At 36.3% G+C, this 21,000-nt stretch overlaps 1 protein-coding gene across 4 annotated transcripts in view; it reads left to right on the plus strand.

Moving 5' to 3' along the window:
• The window catches only part of SMC5 (structural maintenance of chromosomes 5), a 49,650-nt gene that overhangs the window by 916 nt on the left and 27,734 nt on the right, over positions 1-21,000 (plus strand). The window contains exons 2-11 of one of the 4 annotated variants that reach the window (XM_056324448.1): positions 931-1,072; positions 2,221-2,273; positions 4,537-4,699; positions 6,411-6,545; positions 7,615-7,755; positions 12,167-12,328; positions 16,359-16,430; positions 17,320-17,575; positions 18,693-18,880; positions 20,513-20,626. In XM_056324448.1, coding sequence (XP_056180423.1) covers positions 931-1,072; positions 2,221-2,273; positions 4,537-4,699; positions 6,411-6,545; positions 7,615-7,755; positions 12,167-12,328; positions 16,359-16,430; positions 17,320-17,575; positions 18,693-18,880; positions 20,513-20,626 — 1,426 coding nt within the window. The remainder of the gene's footprint in view (positions 1-930; positions 1,073-2,220; positions 2,274-4,536; positions 4,700-6,410; positions 6,546-7,614; positions 7,756-12,166; positions 12,329-16,358; positions 16,431-17,319; positions 17,576-18,692; positions 18,881-20,512; positions 20,627-21,000) is intronic. The other 3 variants (XM_056324449.1, XM_056324450.1, XM_056324451.1) reach the window with 3 other exon arrangements.

Below are 21,000 nucleotides of genomic sequence, written 5' to 3' on the forward strand. Positions count from 1 at the left end.
AGCTCCATGTCAGCCTTGAAAACAGTTTTGAGTAGCGTGGTTCATGAATCAAGCTATAGATGCCAAATGAAGCTTCAAACATAGTAGTTTAAGCCTCGACATTAAGGGTTCAGGTACCTTCTTTTCCAGGACTACGTGGGTTATGCTATTGTGTTGCCATTAGCTGCTTTGTGTTTCTTCTTTGGTGTTAGTGTCTCAGTTCTTTTCTTTGCATTTGGTACAGTGTGGGAACAGAACAGCCAGCGGTGGAGTTTGTTATGAATGTGGAATGTTATTTATCATACCGATATTAACAGTTTGTCTTGAATTTACATGTTTGGGTTTGGTCTCTTCCTGTAGTTGCTATTCCAGTAGGCATACCTGATGCACATGATGAAAGATCTCCAATACAATTAAAAAAAAAATCACTAATAACAGGCTAATGATTTAGGTTCTTATAACTCAAGAACGCTACTGTGTTATTATCAATAGGATGTTCCACAGGCGGCTTGTAGAGCTTAAGACACAAGTACCTTGCAGAGGTTAGGCACGGGGAATCTCTGACTGCGGTGCAGCATGCAGCTGGAATTAAATGTAACAGGCTTGACTTCACTCTATCTTCTTTCTGTCTTTTTTCTTAATTGTAAAATAATGGGATGTCATAGTAAAGTCAATAGAAATTGTCATGTGGCTGGATTTCATTCTTTTTAATAATTTCTTTTGAAGAAAGTTGTAAATGCTCTGGCTGATAGGAATGTATTCCTTGATGTTTGATTGTAGTGTTAGTTTTCACTCTGAGATTTTCTTACAAAGTAGTATTTCAGGTTTGAGTCTAGATTTGATAAAATTTTCTGTCATAATTAATGTTATCATAAAGTGTTTTAAAGCAAGTAAATATTTTTTAAGGTGACATAGTGTTTACAAGGTTCAAAAAATTGCTGTACTTTCCAGAACATATGATTCCTGTGAAGTATATCCAGGACCCAATCTGAACATGATCATAGGTGCTAATGGAACAGGGAAGTCAAGCATTGTTTGTGCCATCTGCTTGGGACTGGGTGGAAAACCTTCTTTCATAGGGAGAGCTGATAAGGTAACTATGAACTTTTTTATTGTTCGTGCTTAAACTGAATTTCATTAAGAGACCTTTCCAGCATAGGAGGGGGGAAAAAGACTGTCTTCCTTGATTTGCTTTATTTTTATAAAAATAAAGGCATGCAAATTGTAAAATAACCTGATGCAGAGACAAAGGCTTTTACCAAAGGGGTTTTGTTTAAACTAGTTGTTTTGGCTGAATTGTGAAATGGAAACAAGTGAATCGTACTGGAACCAGAGCAGACCAGAGGTTATATGTGAAGATGTCTTCTGCCCCCACAGTGGGGTAGGAAAATATCAGTTAATGCATAAAAAACATTTGATCAGAAATACCAGCTAAAGGAGAAATAAAATTAAAAAACTCCAACTTAATTTCAAAATATATAGAACCTGTGGAAATGAACATGTCCTTACAGGGTCTGAGAATTTATCTAAAAGCATGGAGCTGCTGATCTTTGACATAAATGGAAGTTGGTTTTTTGGATGGTTCTACGATTATTTTATTTTTTTACTCCTAAGTGATCACGTGTTGACATTATAGTAGGAAGTTTGTATTGTCAATTTAAATTTTTCTCTTGCTTCTTGGATATTCTGTTTGGATGGAACATATTGCAGTAGATCTTCTGAGCACTGAATCTGGGTACCTAAATGATTGTACATATTCTGTGATTGCAGCTTAGTTTTGAGGAAATGTATATACGGAAATTGACTGCATGGCAGCACTGTGTGGTGGTATTTTCATTGGCTTTTCATGTTTATATATTTTTATACTATTAGATTTGGAAGTTCTATTAGTACAGGTATTTGCCAATGTCTTTCGTTTGTATTGCATTTGTTCCTGAAGGTCATGAGTTCTTTCTCTGTGGATCTGCTGGTTATAATTGGTTCAGTTTTGGAGGTTGAAATTGATCAGAAATTGCTAACCTATGGAGGAAGTTCTAATGCTGCTAGTCAGTAAGGAAGATGATAGTGTTGTCCTTTATTTTTAGTTAATACACAGCCAAAATACGTTTTAGCTTGTAATTGTAAGTTTTTAATAAAATACCGCATTGCAGCAACTCTATTATATAAATATGTAGTTTTGTAAGAGATTACATTTTAATACACTGTTATTTTGCAATAATGATTTCTATAATTATTTTGTAGGTTGGTCTCTTTGTAAAGCAGGGGTGCTTGAAAGGTCTAGTAGAAATTGAACTGTAAGTAGTAAAACAATATTTCCTCATGCATTTTTAATCAGATTATTTCCCCATATAGTAATTCTTGAAGTTGTGAAAAATCTGGTGTAGAGGAGTGTCTTTAAGCTGGTGATTTACTTTCTGTCTCCTCACCCCCCACCCCAACTTCACTTCAAAATTTTAAGGGTCAATAATTACCATGCAAGAAATAAGCAGTGATGTCTGTTGTTGATTTTGCTTTCTGAAGCATTTTACCTTGTCTTGATGTACAAAGGATACATAGATAAAGATTGATGTAGATGGTGTGTTTATCACATTTTGATTGTTTCGATTTACATTTAAGGTTCGGATGATTCAGATAGTCATTACTACCATTATGACATAGTGGTTAGAAATTATTTTTAAAGAAGAAAAATAAAAAAAAGACAAGTTAAATTTTAAAACCAGATGTTCTGCTTTCACTTTCTTATACTGATACTGCTGGTATTAGGGGCTCCTCTACATTCTTACTAAAACATGGCATACTAAAATAAAAGAAGAAAAAAAAGTAAATCTGGCTAATGCAGTCTTTTTAGGTAAGCTTTTGCAAAACAAAGCAATTGAAAACCATTTGGACTCTGTAAAATTCCATCAGTAACTTGTGGTTACAGGGCAATATTACATGCTTCCTGTAAGGTGTTCTTTGGGGTTTTTTGTTTTTGTTTTGTTTGGGTCCTTTTGACAACTGGAGAGTATTCCAATGGAGTTCATAAATGAGTGCTTCTTTTCGGAGATCTTAAAATGAAGCTGCAGTAGCACAGGTGGTTTGATAAGCCTTAACCTGATCTGTTTGCATAAACTAAATAGAACATGGATGTAATCAACTGATTCAGAGCCCATGTTAATTTGTATAAGAATTGGTCACCCTGATTAGATTGTATAACAAGAAAATCATGTTAAGGAAAAAAAAGATGTATTGGGACAGGTCTTTGAAAAAATCCTATCCTCTTTCATTCTTGTGGGAGTGATCGAGTAAGGTATTCTTTGGAGACTGGCCAAGTAGTGGCATAGGGGACAGGATAGTATAGTTGAGGTTCAGATAGACAGTGTGATTGATCCAGCATAGATACAACTTGATGTTACTTGAAAGTCTGAAGAGAGATCTGCAGTATGTCAAGACTTCATATGTTTACTGTAATTGTTGCAATGTAGTTCAGTCCTTTAAGTAGAAAATTAAATGCAACATGTAGGGTAAGAGCAATGCTGCAGAAGACAGCTTTTTGACAGGGATTTTAAAATTTGAGTTTTATAAGCACTTACTGTCTTGGTTGAATTTGGATCTTAGATTGTAACTAAAATCAAGAGTTATAGTAGTAAAAGGTTCTTAATTTGATAAAAGAAAGGAGCATATCTTTGTAGGTCTTTTGAAGGAAGTCTAGTATATTAAAATAAGGTAGTAGATACTTGTGAGGAAATAATCATACAGCTTTCAAGAAGTAGGCTCATATCACTGTGGCACTTATTTCTAACACTGGAAGCTGTTGAATTACCCACTTCTGCTCTTACCTCTATTTTTAAGTCTTCTGAGGTAGACAGCTGCTGAACTGTTATGACCCCTTATTCTCCATCTTTAATAACATGCTGACTGAACAGACAGTAGACAATTTCTGAATCAAAACAGTGACCAAAATTTCAATAGTGACGATCTCATTGTTTGTTCATGAGGCATCTTAACCAGATTAAGTTTTTGAAGAGAAGTGTTGAGTTAGAGAACCTGATGCATCTTTGCTGTTCTTTAAAAACAGAAAATAAAGTTATTTTTTACACTGTATGATACTATTTTTATTCCCATATGGAATTTATATGCACAGGTTATTGATGTAGTTCTGTACACTAATACTTACTTTAAAGGCATAGCATTAGTGTGCACCTCCTGCATACCAATTTTAAAACTTACTAAACTTCATATAAAAAAATACACTTTTATGTAAACTGTACATATATAAAACTAAATTAATGACTTTAAATAAATTCAGCATGAGTAACTAACTCATTTATATAATAACTTAGAGCCTCTGAGTTAAGATTTGCAGATATTCTTGATGTTTTCTGTGTGAGATTAATTCATTGCTGAAGTACTGGACATTTTCTGAAGTATAAAATGTGAATTTGCTGCTACTGTTCAGTTAATTTATATTAAATATTTAGATACCTAGAGGTTTTAATACCATAACTCTAACATACTTTGAAACTTTGTAACCTTTGCATATTCTCAAAGGTTTAAACGCTTCTTTTTACTAATCAGGTGTAAGACGCCTGACAATATCATTATCACACGTGAGATTCAAGTGGTGAACAACACATCAGCATGGTTTATCAACAAAAAGCCAACAACCCTGAAGACAGTAGAAGAACAGGTTGCAGCCTTAAATATCCAGATGGACAATTTGTGCCAGTTTCTTCCTCAGGTATGAATGAATTTTGAAGATGGTGCAAATGCTGTGTTTTGAGAGGGTTTTGTTGCTGCTTAGCTTTGTAGCAGTTGAGCGATTTAGTGGCATAGCACCAAGAATGAGAGGGATGAGGTAGCCATTGTGACCTTTAAGGTTCACTAACTGGACAGTTTTGTACCTGCTGTCAGCTCAAACTGAAATGAAAGCTGCTGATGTTACCCATGTTGGTGTTTCAAGTAGCAGCACTAGCAGTGGTATCTGTCCTGTCCTGTCCATGCTGCTGTAAGGACATTCTTAAGCAACAAATCTGTAGGGAAATTTTTCAAAGGTCTTGAGATCTAGCTGTCTCTGTACTTTTACCTGTGTGATTCCTGTATCCCTGTTCTGTATCCCTGACTTGCCTAGCCAATCCCTGCATGCACTTTTCTCTGGTTATATCCAGTCAATTCCTCATGATTGGATCCTGCACTTGGTAAGTGCAGGGGAGTTCTCTGGATTTCTTTCTCCAAAAACCAGAAAGCAATCCTACTGAATGATTGAGTACAGTTGCAACAGAGACTGCTACTAGAGCCTTTTTGGTAATGTCTGTGGTTCAGTGGTTTCTTGAGCATAGCATAGGACAAAGATATTTAGGATCAAATTCTTAAGAGTAAAATAATCCTGATGGAAAATTGCTCCTAAAGGATAGAGAAGAGTAAAGAATACTACAGGCAGTTTCCATATCTGAAGCCATGCTCAGGTATGTCAGGATTTCTATGCAGATAACAGTCACCTCACAATTGCACCTTAACAGCTACAGTGGGTTCCTTCCGAAGATGTTCCCGGTTCACATGGATAACCAGGGATGGTACTAAAAGGAAGCCTTACCTGAGTCTAGCTAACCATGGGTTTATTGTTCTATTCAAGGAGAAATACCTTCAAGAAGGCAAAAACTAAATCTAATTAAATTTCTAAAATTTAGAAAGCTAATATTGCAAAACAAATTTTTGTTTCTTTTTCATTTACTTATTCACAGTGTTTGTTTAGAATGAACTTTCTGCATGCTCTGTCAATGTAACTTTCATATTTAAACCAGCTTTTTTCTTTAGTACTTAGGTGTCAGTTCAGTGAATACTATGTCCTGAAAGTTTTGGTTTACTTGCTCGCTGTAATGACACTGTAGCAATGACAAGCACACCTTTGACTTCAGTCTTGGTTTTGAGCTGTTCCTCTGCCTTGGACAGCAGCAATGCCTCCTGATACCCTTGGCTGCCAGCCTTTATATTAACTTCCACATGGCTAAACTTTTGAGTTTATCATAGTATTTATACTGGGAAGGTGTAGCCTCAGCAGCTTGAGAAAAAATATTAAGAATAGAGGAATAAAACTTCTAATTGTCTTTACTAAACTATTTTGTTCAGAAGAACAATAGCCAATTCAAAAACAATGAACCAACCCATGTCTTCAACAGCCGCCCTCAAAAGCTGCTGGACAGCTAAGGTCTAAGCTCTAAATCATTCCAGAGCAACTCCAAGAAGACCATGTATGATCTCTTACAAAATGTTTAGGAGGGTTTGCTTGCTACTCAGAGATGGTCATCCTGCACTTAAAATTAACTTAGCTCTGATGTAATTTTCTAGCATAGAACTGTGAGTCAGGTGACCTTCATGAGAAGTAAGTTGCAGTATTTAAATCCAGTATTACTGTATTGCACTGTTCTAACAAATACTGTGTTCTTATTTTGTAGGACAGAGTTGGAGAATTTGCAAAACTGAGTAAGGTTGAGTTGCTTGAAGCCACTGAAAAGTCCATCGGTCCTCCAGAAATGTACCGGTTTCACTGTGAACTGAAAAACTTCAGAGAAAAGGAAAGAGAACTGGAGGTAAACATGCACATTATAGATAGAGAGCAGTGACTGTATGATAATTAACATAATAAAATTTAACATGAGGTCTTAGAAGGTGGTATACATTTACAAAGTCTGCAGCATGTTGATTTTACTACGTCATGCTTATATTTTGTCGCAGTTCATTCACTTGTAAGCATGAAGACATATGCAGGTGATCTAGATGGGATGCCTGTTGTACACTTCCCTGGGATTCTTGACTGGCAACAAGTTTTTTGGACAGATCTTTTATGCCTTTCAGAATTCGTCAGCAGTTATAGGGTGGTCCTTTGCTTTAGTCTTGCTGACTGCAGCTTCTATAAGTTATGGATGAGATTGTCACACCACTGCTGCCTGTTTTTCCTGGTTTGGAATATTGCAGACAGAGAAAAGGGAGAGTGTATGCAATAAGCTTCAACTTTGTTGCTGTCATGGTTTTAGGACACAGGGTTTATCCCTGACAGTGATTTGTACTGTGATCTTGCTAGAGTGCAGGCTTGGTGATCTTTGCAGAAATAATGTGTTCCTTGCTGTTACTGTTGGGAATGGTATCTTGGGAACAGTGTCTATTGTTAGCCATACAGGCCATCCTTTTAATCCTTTATTCTGTTCCTTTATGCTATTGTTTCTCGTGTGCGTGTGCATGCATTTCCACTCATAGATACCACATTCACATACCAACCTTAATGTTTCTGTTAAAAATATCTACAAGATGTTTCACAATCATTTTTGCTACTTGTGTTCATCAAAACTAGTTATGGTGGTTTACAAATGTCTAGATAAATGGAAGCTTGTGCTGTAGGCAGTAACTTCCTGAGAAAACAAAATATTAGAGTTCTTGATCTGAAGAAAATATTTTTACTTAAATTAGATTTGTTTTCATGGAAACTATATGATAAATGTACTTGAAAAAGCTGTATATTCCTAGTTGGGTTGTTCCCCTTTAATTACTGCTGTACTAAAGTGTCCTCTCATGTTAAATTTCTGCTTTAATGCACAGGTGAGGTGTGGAGAAGTGTTTTCACAAAGTAGATACTGTAAAATATGAAAATGTTTGTTCTTACAGAACTTGTGCAGAGACAAAACTAACTCTTTGGAGAAAATGAGACAGAGAATTGAACGATACAAACAAGATGTTGAGAGATACCATGAGCGCAAACACCATCTAGACTTAATTGAGATGCTTGAGAGGAAAAGACCTTGGGTGGTAAGTTTTCAGTTTCTTTCCAATATTTTCTTACCTAACCCATTTTTCCTGATTCTGCAATATTAGAAATATGCCAGAAGTTTCTTTAGAAGAAATTTGACCAGAGTTAACTTGAACATCATTACAATTGCATGGTTGCAAACAGGCTAGGTCTTGAAAGGCTGTTCTTGGCCTAGCTTTGATCAGAGGTTTGCTTGTGTATGTAGCTGGACTGAAGAAATTGCTTAAGTTGTTACTGGCTGTTTAGGAAAGCCAGCAATATGGGCCAAAAACAGTACTCCTTTTTATTCCATGTAGACACAACTGGTTTAATGGGCCTAGCCAGTTCCACTTCCTTCTTCTGGCTATAAATCACTATTTTTTTCAACAGAATGTGTTTTCTGGTTTGTTTTTTACAGGTTGCATTCTCCCTTTGCTAATTTTAATTTGTTAATTGAGGTTTGGTGTGCATGACATAAATCATGGTGAATATAGGTTGCCGACCTCAAGAATGTTGACATTTGGAGAGGTTAAAATTATAAACGAATTCAAAAGAGCCTAGAACCAAGGATGACAGGTCATTTATGCAAAGCAAAATAAGTCTTTCTGAACAGCACTTTTGACTGGTTTAGTTTTGATGTTGAGTGGTCAGTCATGTTAAATTGTTAAACAGTTTAAGCTGATGTTTTTATTATATTGAAGCAATAGGTTGTTTGCCTTATTTGCAAGCTTTAGAGAATTCATGAAATACAGGTACAGAGCTTGCTAAAGCTTACATGTGGTATTTGTGGAGGATGCAAAAAACTTTTGTGAAGTATATTGTTGCAATTTTGCAGAAAAGTTTCTTGTGGGTATACAAAGAACTTTGTCCCTTAAATCTTGAAGAGTAACTGGATTCAAGGCACGAACCTTCACTGCCCTCAAACCTCCATGCTAGCAGCACAGAGGGGTATAGGAGTAGCAATTTAAGTAGATAGATGGTGGTAGGTACTAAGGAGGTGGGCTGTATGCTCTGGGCCATTAGGATTGGACTTCCATACTTGCTGAATGATTTGGGTTTTTCCTCCTATACATGCATTAGCCTGGCTTAGTTAACAAGAATTTTATTAGGAGAGATGTAGGTCTTACGTTGTTAATGTAGATGGATACTGATTGTTGTCTACTGTAAGATATTTGCAGATACAGAGCTCTGAAGGCTGGTCAGAAACTGGTGGGGGGAAACTAAGTTAAGAACCTTACCTGCTGTCAGTTAAATTGTCTTCCATAAGTTTGAGAACATTGCTGTTATGTATGTGTTTCTTAAGCAAATTTAGACAGACTTCTTCACAGCTTACTCTTTCACTGCTGTGTTCCAACAGTTTATGTCACTGAGTATGTTAAATACTTCAGGTGAGTGCACTCAACCTGGAGAAATTTAACTTTTTGGCCACTGAATCCATGGAAGTGTATTTTGACACCTGCATGAAGTTCTGATATGTAGTACAGAATCAGTGGTGGGTACCAGATTAACCACCAGCAAGTGACTTCTGGTAAACAATCTACAGTTGAAATCAAGGGTCATCAACATAACTGTTTTACTAGGTAGAAGATATTTGACCTACAGGCTGCAAAAAAATTTCACATTCCATTGTGATCCTCAACATAAAAGATTGTTGCTATTTAGTGTGTTGTCAAATCCTCCTGACAGATCTATTGGTATTCTCCTGTATTGCAAAATACCAAGATCTCTAAAAGAAGAAATGCATTCTTTTACAAGGTCCTGTTTCTTTGTCATCTGACTAGCACTGTTTAATCCTAAGAAATAAATGGTTTTGGTGTCACTAAAATTGGGTTCACCAAAGTTCAGAGTAGCACAGCAGTTTATTCCTTCTGTGGATCTTCTCTCGCTCCTGTCCTCACCAAAAGGTAGGCTTCTACCTGTAGACCAAATAGACCTAGCTGTTTAAAATTTCCTCTGTAACAAAACAATACTGGGCTGAGCCTCCGAATCAGCCAGGAGGCAGATGTATAAATACTATGGTATGTTACTAAATGGAGAAGACGGACAGCCTGAAAACAGGTCAACTGAAAAACGGACACTAGACTGTTGATCATGGTTGAAAAGGCAGAGTGTAATGCTGAACTTGCTTTAACTGTTTGGCCCCTGTAGAAATGTGTTTTTATTCTGAAGACCACTACTTTTCACCTGAGGAACGCTTTTCCAGTCAAGTGTTTTTTCTAGTCAGTGCCAGCTGCTTCTCTATGTGGAGAATTATACACCGTATTTATAGATGTCTGTGTCTAATAGCCTTTTGAGCATCTGCTTTTAAATGCTATTAAATAGACTCTAGGAATACAATGTTAAAGATTGGGAGTCAAGGATTTAGGAGAAGTTTTATGTTCTTCTGTGTACCTTAGTGGGGCTTCTGTCGAATGATTGTGTCATCTACAGTCAATGATAAAATTTAAGGAGCTACAGTTCTTTTGACATAGATAGCCCTTCTTTTGTAGGGTCTTAAAGGAGGGAGGTTTCTTACCCCTCCAAGCTTAAGCTTAATGAAGTATGGTATACCATAAAGTATACTGTTTTGAGGTAGTATGTGTGTATATATCTATAGTGCTGTTCCTCCTACTGTAAATGTCCTGGAAACATGTAATTCTGAAAATGTGTCTTGGCCAAGCCATGTCCGTTCTCCTTTTCCTCTTCCATTCACAGCTGAGAAAAGCTTTTTTATGTAGTTTAGGTGCACATAGCTAAGGATCTGCAGAACTTCCACAGGATTTCAGCTCTCCCATGAGATAAGTGCATAATTACAAGCATCAAGGTTATTTGCTTAAAGGTTGCCAAAATACAGGGATCAAAAGTCAGGTTTTCTTAAAGTTTTGGTGAAGGGATTTAATGTATAAAAGCCATGTCATGACAGTTTTGATGGAAACTTGCCTGTGTCTTGTATCAGAAGAAATGAAGTGCATTGTATGTGTATTTGCTTGAACCTTGAGATACAAGACTTTATCTAAGGCAGAGCTAAATTTTAAGCTTACTCTTTCAGCTAAGGGGAAGTATAGTTCCTTTACTTCTGTAACTTTGTAATGGTGTCTACAGATTGTACTCCACATCATAGAATTAGAGCAGCTTTTTTCAAATACTTTTTGGCTTTATGAAAAAGATACTATGAAAGAATTTGTATTTAATAGCCTAAGTTGATTAATGTGTGATTAACTGTGTGTACTTACAGGCAGAGTTATTAAGTAACTAGGAGAAAGAAGTAGCAGATAAAGCTCACTGTTACAGATAGAGCTTGCAGGCTATCTTTATTTCTTTTTAATGCTCCAAAACTTGGAATAATCCAAGTGTATGCTCTAAACCAGCAGCTTTCTTTAGTGCCTGCCAAATCCAATAGCTTTCTGTTCCTCTGCACTCCCACCTGCATATATCTACTCCTCCCTCTGGCCTACTGAGTATCTTTTTCAGAGTAATTAAATAAATATATTCTGGTAGCAAATTTGCAATAACCACCATTTAAACAATTTACTGCAAGAAACTTTCTTCCATCCATGTGAGACTGTTCACAATGTACTTTATTAGTTATGTACAGACGAGCACAAGAAAAGTGACAACCATGAGTTAAGTGTAGTATAACAAACTTAAAAAATATTATCCAGCCAGTTGCAAGAAGTCTCCTAGATCTGTATGTCTTGTTCTTTTGTTCTGGATTTTTTGTTTTGTTTTGTCTAGTTTTTCCCTCCAGAAAGCATAATACAAAAATATTCACTAGTGATGACTTTCTCCCTAAACTACTTTCTCCCCAAAATTCCTGTCTTCTTGAAGTGGAGGTTCTTAGTCACCGCACTTCTTCCCATCTCTTTCTTCTCAGGAGTGCATCTCCAGTTAAACTTCCTTGATAGTGACTTCTGTGGCATCTGTGGTGTATGATGGAGTTTTTCTTCCCCTGAGTTCTGGTCAACTCTGTCACTTTCCATGGTGTTCTTCAGGGTTGTATTTGTTACTGGCTCTGACTGTCTGTCCAGCTCCTTCCTTTTCTTTCCCCTGAAGTTTTCAATGGTTATTTGCTCCTCAGCTTGAGGACTTCTGCCTAAGTAGTGCTCAAACTATGGACAGAAGGGGCTAAAGAATTACTTTTTCTGCACTGGTCCCAGATGGATTTAGAGGCAAGGTAATTGCAGACAAGTTGGTTGTTTCTTCTGCTCTGTGAATTGCACGTTTTTTAAGAACCATTAAATATGTGTGCTTGTTCACTGGGAACTGAGTGATCCTCGCATCTCCTAGTCATAGTGACTAGTAACAAGAGGATTAATTAACTAGTTGCTTTAATAATAGCTTCTGAATGAGATTTTTCTCTTAAAACTCGTGCAATTAAATAAAATGTTAGAGCAGTATAAAGTACTGGAATAGAATACAAAAGTCTTCTGTTTTACTTTCATCTCCTCCAAGGAATACGAAAATGTTCGTCAGCAGCATGAGAAAGTGAAACAAAGCAGAGACCAAGCCAAGGAAGAAGTGCAGAATCTGAAAGAAATGCGGTCCCCACTGTCAAAAAAAATCCAAGAAACTGAAGAGAATTTGAAGAGTCTGGATATAAAAATCAGAGATAAGGTAGGTATTTTAATTTCTCAGTTAATATATGTAGTATTTCAGTTCTGTGTTCAACTTTCCTTTTTCTTTCTAGTGTGCTATAACAATGTGTTTCAGAAAACATTTTTCTGAAATACTTGTGCCCTTGGTTCTCACTGCCTTCTCCACATCTCTGTTCTATTAAAAACAATTAAGCTCAAGACATACATTTCTTAGTAGCAACTCTGAAAGTCCACTCTCTTGCTATTATAGGAGCGTACAAATTTTACAATGTTCTCATAGAATCTTCAGGGATGTAGTATTACAGTTTCCCTAAGTTAAATACTTACATTGAATTTGTTGCCTTTTTTCATCTATTCTGTAGTTGGGATTTGTAGATGCTCTGTTTATCTCCTTAAAATGTAGCCAGTTTGGGTTGTTAATGTAAGCTAAATTACAGCTTTTCTGACCTAAGTGTTTTTCTAATATTTAACCTAATTCCATAAAGAAGATATATTTTTTATTAGACAGTAATCTTCCATCAGTTGTGACTATTTTTATGCATAAGAGAATTTAATGGAAAACCTACGTATTCCTTACAGCTTACTATCCGTTTCTTGAATAGCTGCTCTCTGGGGATATGGAAAATTACCATTTCTGTATGACAAATAGGAAAGTACTGTAATTATCTGCAGGATTTTAACTATCACGTACTGTTCAGGCTGCAGAAGTCATTGTATGCATAGGCTCCACACATTTTTAATGGATAACTCAAGTTAAATGATAACATGAGAACGCTGGCTGCAGTGAATTCTGTTTGAAGATACCTGATCAGGTCAAAAGACCTTGGTGTGGAGACACATGTGACACCTGTAGAGGACTGCTGTCATGAAGCATTTTGTAGAATCAGGGTCTGAAACTTCAGTGGTACTTGGCGCACTGTGAGCTGATACACAGTCCATGTGCTTTCTTTAAAAAAAACAAATGACACACTCTTCTCTCCAAACAAAATGAACAGCATCTCAGTGAAAAAAGCAAAAACCAAAAGCAAACCAGAAAGACCAGACGAACAAAAACAACAGATTGTTGTTCACACCACTCTTGCTTTTGTTGTGATGTAACCTGTACCTGGCAATACTACTTACCCAAGTGTATTATTCTTATTCTTATCATGTATATTATTAAGAAAGCCCTTTAAGCGTATCCTTTGAATTTTGTGCTCCACAGTATTGCAAGAGTTTACCATGTTGCGATTCAAAATAACAAAATGTGTAAAAATGTTGCAGTTTTATTGAAGTGGGGTTTTTTTGGTGTGGTTGAGGGGTTTTTGTGTGTGGGTTGTGGTTTTTTTAATGGGTTTTTGTTGGTGTTTTAAGAGTAAGTGTAGTTAGAGGGAAGTTAACAGCTGGAATCTTGAAATTAATTTTCATAATGCAGTAAGGGCCTTCATGCTTGTGAAGTGTGAAGCTTTGTTTTCACTGTTTGGTATTATCCTGATAAGTTTTACTCATATATACTCACTTTAATGTTATACTTAAAATTTTTTCGTGAAGAACTCTACTAAACCATTGCTACCACAGTTTTTAGAAGTATTGGGCTATATTCATATAAAAGCAATCCTTTGATGGGTATGAGTGTCCTCTGTATGAGAAACCTAGGGGGGGGAAAGTGAGCATTTTAGTTTTAACTTGCAGGGAGCATGCTCATGGAAAAAGATTTAACGGAATATGTTATATACCTGGTTATGGCATGAACAATTTGTGTGACATTGGGCAAGTTAACAAGATATTGGATGTGTATTGCTATTTTTTGTTTGAACTTTTGTGACAGTAACTTTTTTGAGTACTGAAATCCCTTTACCTCCCACAGATCTTCTTAGTTGGGCTGTGAAAATGTAGTTCTTTTAAAGGAGAATCAATGCTGCTCACACTGTCAGAAGATAGTTTTGACCAAACGCAAAACCTCAAGGCTTTTAAGTACCCTACCTTAAAATTCTATAAATTGCTACTTGATTAATTGTTCACTTTTTGGTAAATACTGCTTGAAATTATTGTAACTTGGAATTTTATCTTTGTAGATGCCAGAACCTGGTGAGCATTTCACAGATGATTTTGCTTAAGCCAGCAGGGTTGATTAATGACTTATTTTCATTATAAAAACAGTAACTTTTTTTTTGACCCAGAAGTTGTGGTGGTTGGTTATTTGGGGTTTTTTTTTCAAGACAGATTTCAATTTGGTGTTAAGGGAAAGCAGTTTAGCATTTTAAGTCCTTTCTGTTTCGAGCACACAGACCTGTAAAGAACATAATTGTCTTCAGGCCCTTTGGTCCAGGCTTATATCATTATCAAATAATTGTAATCCTGACTGCTTCTTGAGATCTTGCGCTTGGCTTGAGGATATATTTGTGAGAACAGAGATAAACCACCTCCTTCATTAGATCTTGTTTGCAGTTTGCTGGCAAAAAGCTAGACGTGGTGTTACAGGTTTTGCCTGGAAGGAGCTGGACTGAAAGTAAAGGCAGAACTAAATCTGGGAAGAAATTAATGTATTGAGGCACTGCACAACTATTTCTCTTTTCTCTCTCCCTGTGTTAAAACCTTTTAAGGATTTGGTCAGACTAAGAACTCCTAGTAAAATTTTGTGCATTGGGTGTGTAGGACATGTATATTCTGAAAAAAAGAAATTGGCCTATTTTGAAGGAAGAGGTTGATGAAATAGTGAGGCAGAAGCCTAGAGTAGTCTCCACTTTAGGCTTTTCAAAGACATTTGAACAGAGTGGATTATGCAGTGCAATTTTTTTAGCAATATTTGACAGTACAAACCAGTTTGTTGTAGTTGTACCATGAAGACAATTGTAATTGTTCATGTATCCTGTAAGGTAGGTATATATAAATAGAAAATAACTGCAAATATAATGATAATTGAAAAATTTAATTTCAGTTCCTTGCTAGTGCCCTGCTTTTGAGAGCCCTCAGAGTTGTTTTCTGAACATACAGCATCAGTTTCCTAGGAGAGAGCTTCCTCTTCAGAATGCCTACCCAGATCTTTGGAGAGAGCATCACAGAGTCAGTACTGTACAGCAGTCAACTGCGAGACCAAGATGTATTGTTCCACATTGCCTTCATGTAAACAGGTGTAGAGTCAGAAATTTTTGTACATCTTTCAATGTTGTGAGAAGGAGTAGATTGTGCATAGTCTTTTCTCCATTCTTGATGCATCTTAGCATTTTCAGTGTGATTCAGTTTGTAGGAAGACATTTCTTCCAGCGAGTGTAGTGGGTGTTTGTTTCTGTGTCTGCACTGGAATTTATTTACAGTCCTTCCATCCTTCTGCAGTGTTCATTTTCTGCTTGCAGTTTTCAGCCTTGAGGGTTCAGGGAGGGAGGAAGTAAGTTCGTGGAGAAAGCATAGTACTGTGTTCAGGACTCAGCTGTACAAGTGCCCAAGCAACCCAACCTAGTAAGATCTGCTTTGAGCAAGGGATGAGACTGGGTGATGCCCAGAAATCTGCTTGAACCTATATTATTCTACAACTCCATAGCAGCTGAGAATAACAGAGAAAGAGTAGAGATGTGTGCCTACATACAAGCCAACAAGTTGTCAGGCTGAGCTGTGTAGGCTATAGCTTTAGCGTGATGCACTTCAGAGGCAGGATGACTTTGACAAATTCTGTTTTGGCTGTTCTGTGCCTAGGAACTTAAGTCTTTCTTGCTCTAAGTGTAAGGTTTCCCTGGTAAGGTTGTTAGGAAAAAGAGGCAAGAACATTTTATAATTGTAAGAATCTGAATATAACGTTTTATTGAAATGGAGGATGGAGTTACTTTCATTTCAGATGAAGTTAGGAGACATCTTTTGTCATGATTGAATTGCAGATCTGTAGCTGAATGGCTGTGAACAGTTTATAGGCCATTACAGATATAAGTAAGAATAATAAGAAACTGGTGAGTATGACTTTGTCAGCAATGAAATATGGAATAAATGCTTACTTATGCATGTAAAGTGTTCTTTGAAATATGACCGCTTTTTATAAATTAACTGAATTTATGACTGTCTAAATATCTTACTGTATGCAGGCTGGTGAAATCAAAGACATTTCTCAAAAATGTAAACAGAAGCAAGATGCATTGGAGATAAAAGATAAGCAAGTAAGACTGGATATTTGTGACTTATTTTGGTGTTTCTTTGCTAATGTATTAATTCAGTACTAGCTATAGCATATGCTGCTTTCAGGTGGAATGCTGCTTTTTCGATTCTGCAGTGATACACAGGTACAGGGCTTTTATGCCTGCTCTTCTGTTAGCAGAGAGGAAAATTTCTCTGAGCAGGCTGCAAGTGCTTCCACACTTCACTCCCTCCAATACACAATGAATCTCTAAAAGCTATTAGTCAAATGGGTATTACGAAGGGACAGGTGTATGCTACATAAAATCAGTTACCTTGATAGCAAACTTAGGAATGGACAGTATGTGTGTGTATATGTACTATATATCTTGAAAAGCTACAGCCTCTGTAGCACAGTAATGTGATCTCAGTGTTAAAAATGCCCTCAAATATTCTATGCAAGAGGCTAGGGTTGTTGCTTCTCTTAAGTGTATATATACATAATTTTTAGTAAGAAAACAAAAAGATCTGTTGTAAAACAGTTGCAGAACTTAATATAATCACTTGGTTAAATGTATAAATTAAATATAAGGGTGCAGAGTCAATGTTGCACATTGTTTGTGCTATGGGTTTTATGCAATCTTAGACTAACTTTCAAATGTGTTGAAGATTTTAAGCTGCTGCTTTTGTAAAAATAAAGGAACTTTAAAAATTGTCTTGAAGGTTTGATTGTATTTTTACTTAAGTGTTCCTAAATATTAACAAAATCTTGTCAGTTCTTCAAATGTTGTAGGGTTATTGGAACTATAACAGAATCTAAGGATTTTAGTGTGTGGTTACATCAACATTTAGTACCAGTTGCACAGATATCCTACTTGTCATCGGTTTTGTATACCAAACTCCTTTAATGTTGGAAATAATCAAAATTCTTAGATTGAAGAAATTAATCAAGCATTGAGAATGAAAAAAGATGAGGAAATGGACAGACAAAGGAAAATACACAACACTCGCAAAATGATAGAGGACTGGAAGAATGAGCTCAATGCAATGGCAGTCTGTGAGAATCTTCAGCCACAAATTGATGCTGTTAATAATAAGTTGAAGGAATTGCAAGAAGAAAAGGCAAATATTGATAGTGATATCAGTGATCTAACAGCAGAGAAAATGAACCAAGAAAAAGAAAAGAAAAGTAAGTTATTTGAGGTTTTGTTTGTTGACTTTTAATTATTTTTTTCTTTGTCTGTCTGTGCACCATTGCTTGTTACAGTGCTGTAGTGAAATAATTTAAGGTGTTTACCTCAAGTCTCATAGTTGTATTACATGTATAGCAGTCCTCTTGTCTGTTACCAGTTTTATTAAAAGTAACAAACTACTTCCAAAATGAAAAGAAGAGGAAGATTGAGAAGTAGCACTTGATCTTAAAACTAATCAAAAAATCAGTTTCTTCTGATCTCTGGGTAAGGAGACTGCTTTGCCAGTTTCATTTTTTTCATGTTATTAAATGATAGTATGTACTGTTAGCAGGATACAAAAAAAACCCCCAAACCTGAAGCAAAAAAGTTTGCTTTGAAGGTGTAGTGGTGGTGCTGTTTTTGTCCTTTTTAGATTAACTTGAGCTAATCTTAATTACTATAATTTCCTTTATACTAGCCTAGGATTTGCGATTACTTCTAAGAAACAAAATTCAAAAATTATAGCTTGGTGGGTAGTGGGTGTTATGTATATTCTTCAGTGAGTGTAATATGTTTGCACATACCTATGTCTTTGGCACTTAACTGTCATAGAATCCAAGAAGAAACTGAGGTAGAGAGAGACCAAATGCCCTAAGGAAGGAGGCACCATTACCTTGAGAAGCACAGGAAGTAACTGTTTTCTGTTTTTCCTGAATACCAAATGCTTTCGCACCCAGTCTGTTATCACACATTTTGTTTGCAAGCATGCGCTAACACTTGGAGATTTTGTGTTGCTAGTCCCACTACCTCTTTCCTTTTGGGGCATTTTTGGTTTAAAATACAAAGGTATTGAAAGTTTTGAAGAGAGATACTTCTAGGACTAAAATCCTGTGGGTTTACTGTGATGCTGCATTTTGTTACCTGTGGGTAAGTTTTCATTTTATTTTAGATTTAAGCTTTAATAGTTGTTAAGGTTTCTTTCGAATAAGCAGCATCTTGATTGTGGGAAGAGAAACTCTTAATTCTTATAATCTCCTAACAACCTTGTTGCTAGAGTAACATAGTAAGTATTGGAAGATGCTAGTTATAATGTGTACTTGCTATGGACTCACTAAGAAATGCCTTAAATTACAGGAATAAACGATAACCTGGAACAACTCAATAATGTAATGAACATGAAGGAAGAGCATCTGAAAGGGAGATTCAAAGACACACACACTGCTCTTGTATGGCTAAGAAAGAACAAAGACAAGTTTAAAAAAAAAGTTTGTGAACCCATGATGCTTGAAGTAAGAAGACTGACTTGCATATCACTCCAACCAGTTAATATTTAGTTTATTTATGCCTTGCAAGACTTTGACTTTCAGACTTTCAAAACACATTGTTAAATGAGCTGCCAATTACGTGCAGGATACGTTAGCATGGTGAACTTTAATTTTAATTCTGTAGGCAATGTAGTAATACTTAACATTGAGTAAGATGAGGTGCTCCTCAAGGAGCAGTCCTTTATTAAGGTGTCCATTGTAGGTTTCCTCTAAGGTACATCCAGTTATTTAGACTTCAGTAGTTCTTATTTGCTGCTTAAAAAAGCAGCGGTAGTTACAATTGAATACCTCCTCTCAGAGCACAACCTGCTCAGCAACAGTTAATGTCACTGTGATTCCCAGGTGTTCTTGTGGTTTGCTTTGCACAGCCAGCTGCAGACACAAATACCTAAATTATCCATAGTTTTGTATTGTGTTTTGGTGTGACAGACACTGTACTAGCTAGGAATAACAGTGCTTAATTTTTGAAGAGGCTGTTGGTTTTCTAGTGCATTCCACCATTATCCCAGCCTCTTGTAATATGTGCTCCATGAAATGTGAAGAGGATTAAGAACTCCAGTCCATTCCTCCTCTTCAGAATTGCAAGCTTATTTTCATAGTATGTTGCTATAATTTAAGTTAGTTGAATGTTGAATACTTTTATACCAATTCTTAGGCTTCGTACACTGCTACAACTGTTTAAAATTACTTGTGTTTAGTATAAAATGCCAAGTATTTTTCATTTCTTCCTGAAGACCACACCAAGTTAACTTTACAAAGGCCCTGATAGAATGCCTTTGCTTTTACTTTGAGGCCTCATTGACCTCTGTAACATCCTTTAATGTCTGAATGTGTTTTCTTTGATATAATGTAAGCTAGTCTCATGGACCTCAAAATTCTAGCGGTCAAATTGGTAGTAAGCATACCCAGCATTTGGCTAACCAGAGGATGTGTAGTTCTGTGTAATTTTGCCTTTGTATGTCACATACAGTGACACAATGTCTTAATTACTAGTGAGAGTTACTGAAGAATTCTAATATTAACGTTTCATTCAGATAAGAGCTTCATCCATCTGAAACGTGGATTATATATTTTTTTATTAAGAATTCAAAGAACTTTCATTCAATCTGTGAATCTCTGTCTCTCTACAGCTTCACAATTCTGTATTTGGTAGTGTTCACTGTGTCCAAATCAAAGGGAACTGTATATGAATATTATGGAGTGTGGCATTTTCTGGTTTTGATTCTTCAGGTTAATTGTTTCTAAACAGTGAGGTATCTTTACAGGTACTGGAGCAGAGCCACTAGATGTGAGATGGTGTTGGCTGCAGTTGCAAGGTTAGGGTGGAGCAGAAGAGGGGGAGGTGGTGTGGTGGAGACACTGATAGCTCTGGGAATGCTGAGAAAGCGTATGGATGGCTAAAAACTGAACACAATGACCGATGAGTTACTGTAGGTTTCCTCCCAAGAGAACTGGTTGCAAAAAGACAGAGAATATGTCTTTAAAGATGTTTAAACATTGTCTTTATTGTCATTAAATGTAGGCATGGATATCACCTGACTGCTTAAAATATTTTGGGGGGGGTATGTGTGGTGAGGCAGTGCTAAGTCCAATGGTATTAAATCACTTTTATTACCTTTCTTTTATCAGATCAGTATGAAAGACAACAGACATGCTAAATATGTTGAAAATCACATTTCGTCCAGTGACATGAGTGCTTTTGTTTTTGAGAGTCAAGAAGATATGGAAGCGTTTCTTGTGGAGGCAAGTAGGCACCAGTTTTTAAAACTGATTTAATAGGGATGTAGGATCCCTCAACTTTGGAGTCTACCTAAGTCTGTATTTATTAAGTTTTGATTGGCAAGATCAGCACAACAGCTAATACAAAGTATTCAAAAGTTTTCTTCTGGAGTAAGGTATGTTGGTTTTTTTTTTTAAAGCCTAGACCAACTGGAGGGATGCAGGAATACTAGGAAAATGTTTCTTTTTAGAAATAACTTTTGTCTTCCTTGACAAGGCAGTAATCACTGAGGAGAAAATACTGCGTACAAGAAAATGACAAAAGCAGAAAGCTACAAACGTAGTACCAAGCTTTTCCAATGCTTCCTCACTAAAGAGGCAAGAGAGCATCTTTTGTG

The sequence above is a fragment of the Falco biarmicus genome, chromosome Z, assembly GCF_023638135.1.
Source record: "Falco biarmicus isolate bFalBia1 chromosome Z, bFalBia1.pri, whole genome shotgun sequence".
NCBI classification, from domain to species: Eukaryota; Metazoa; Chordata; class Aves; order Falconiformes; family Falconidae; genus Falco; species Falco biarmicus.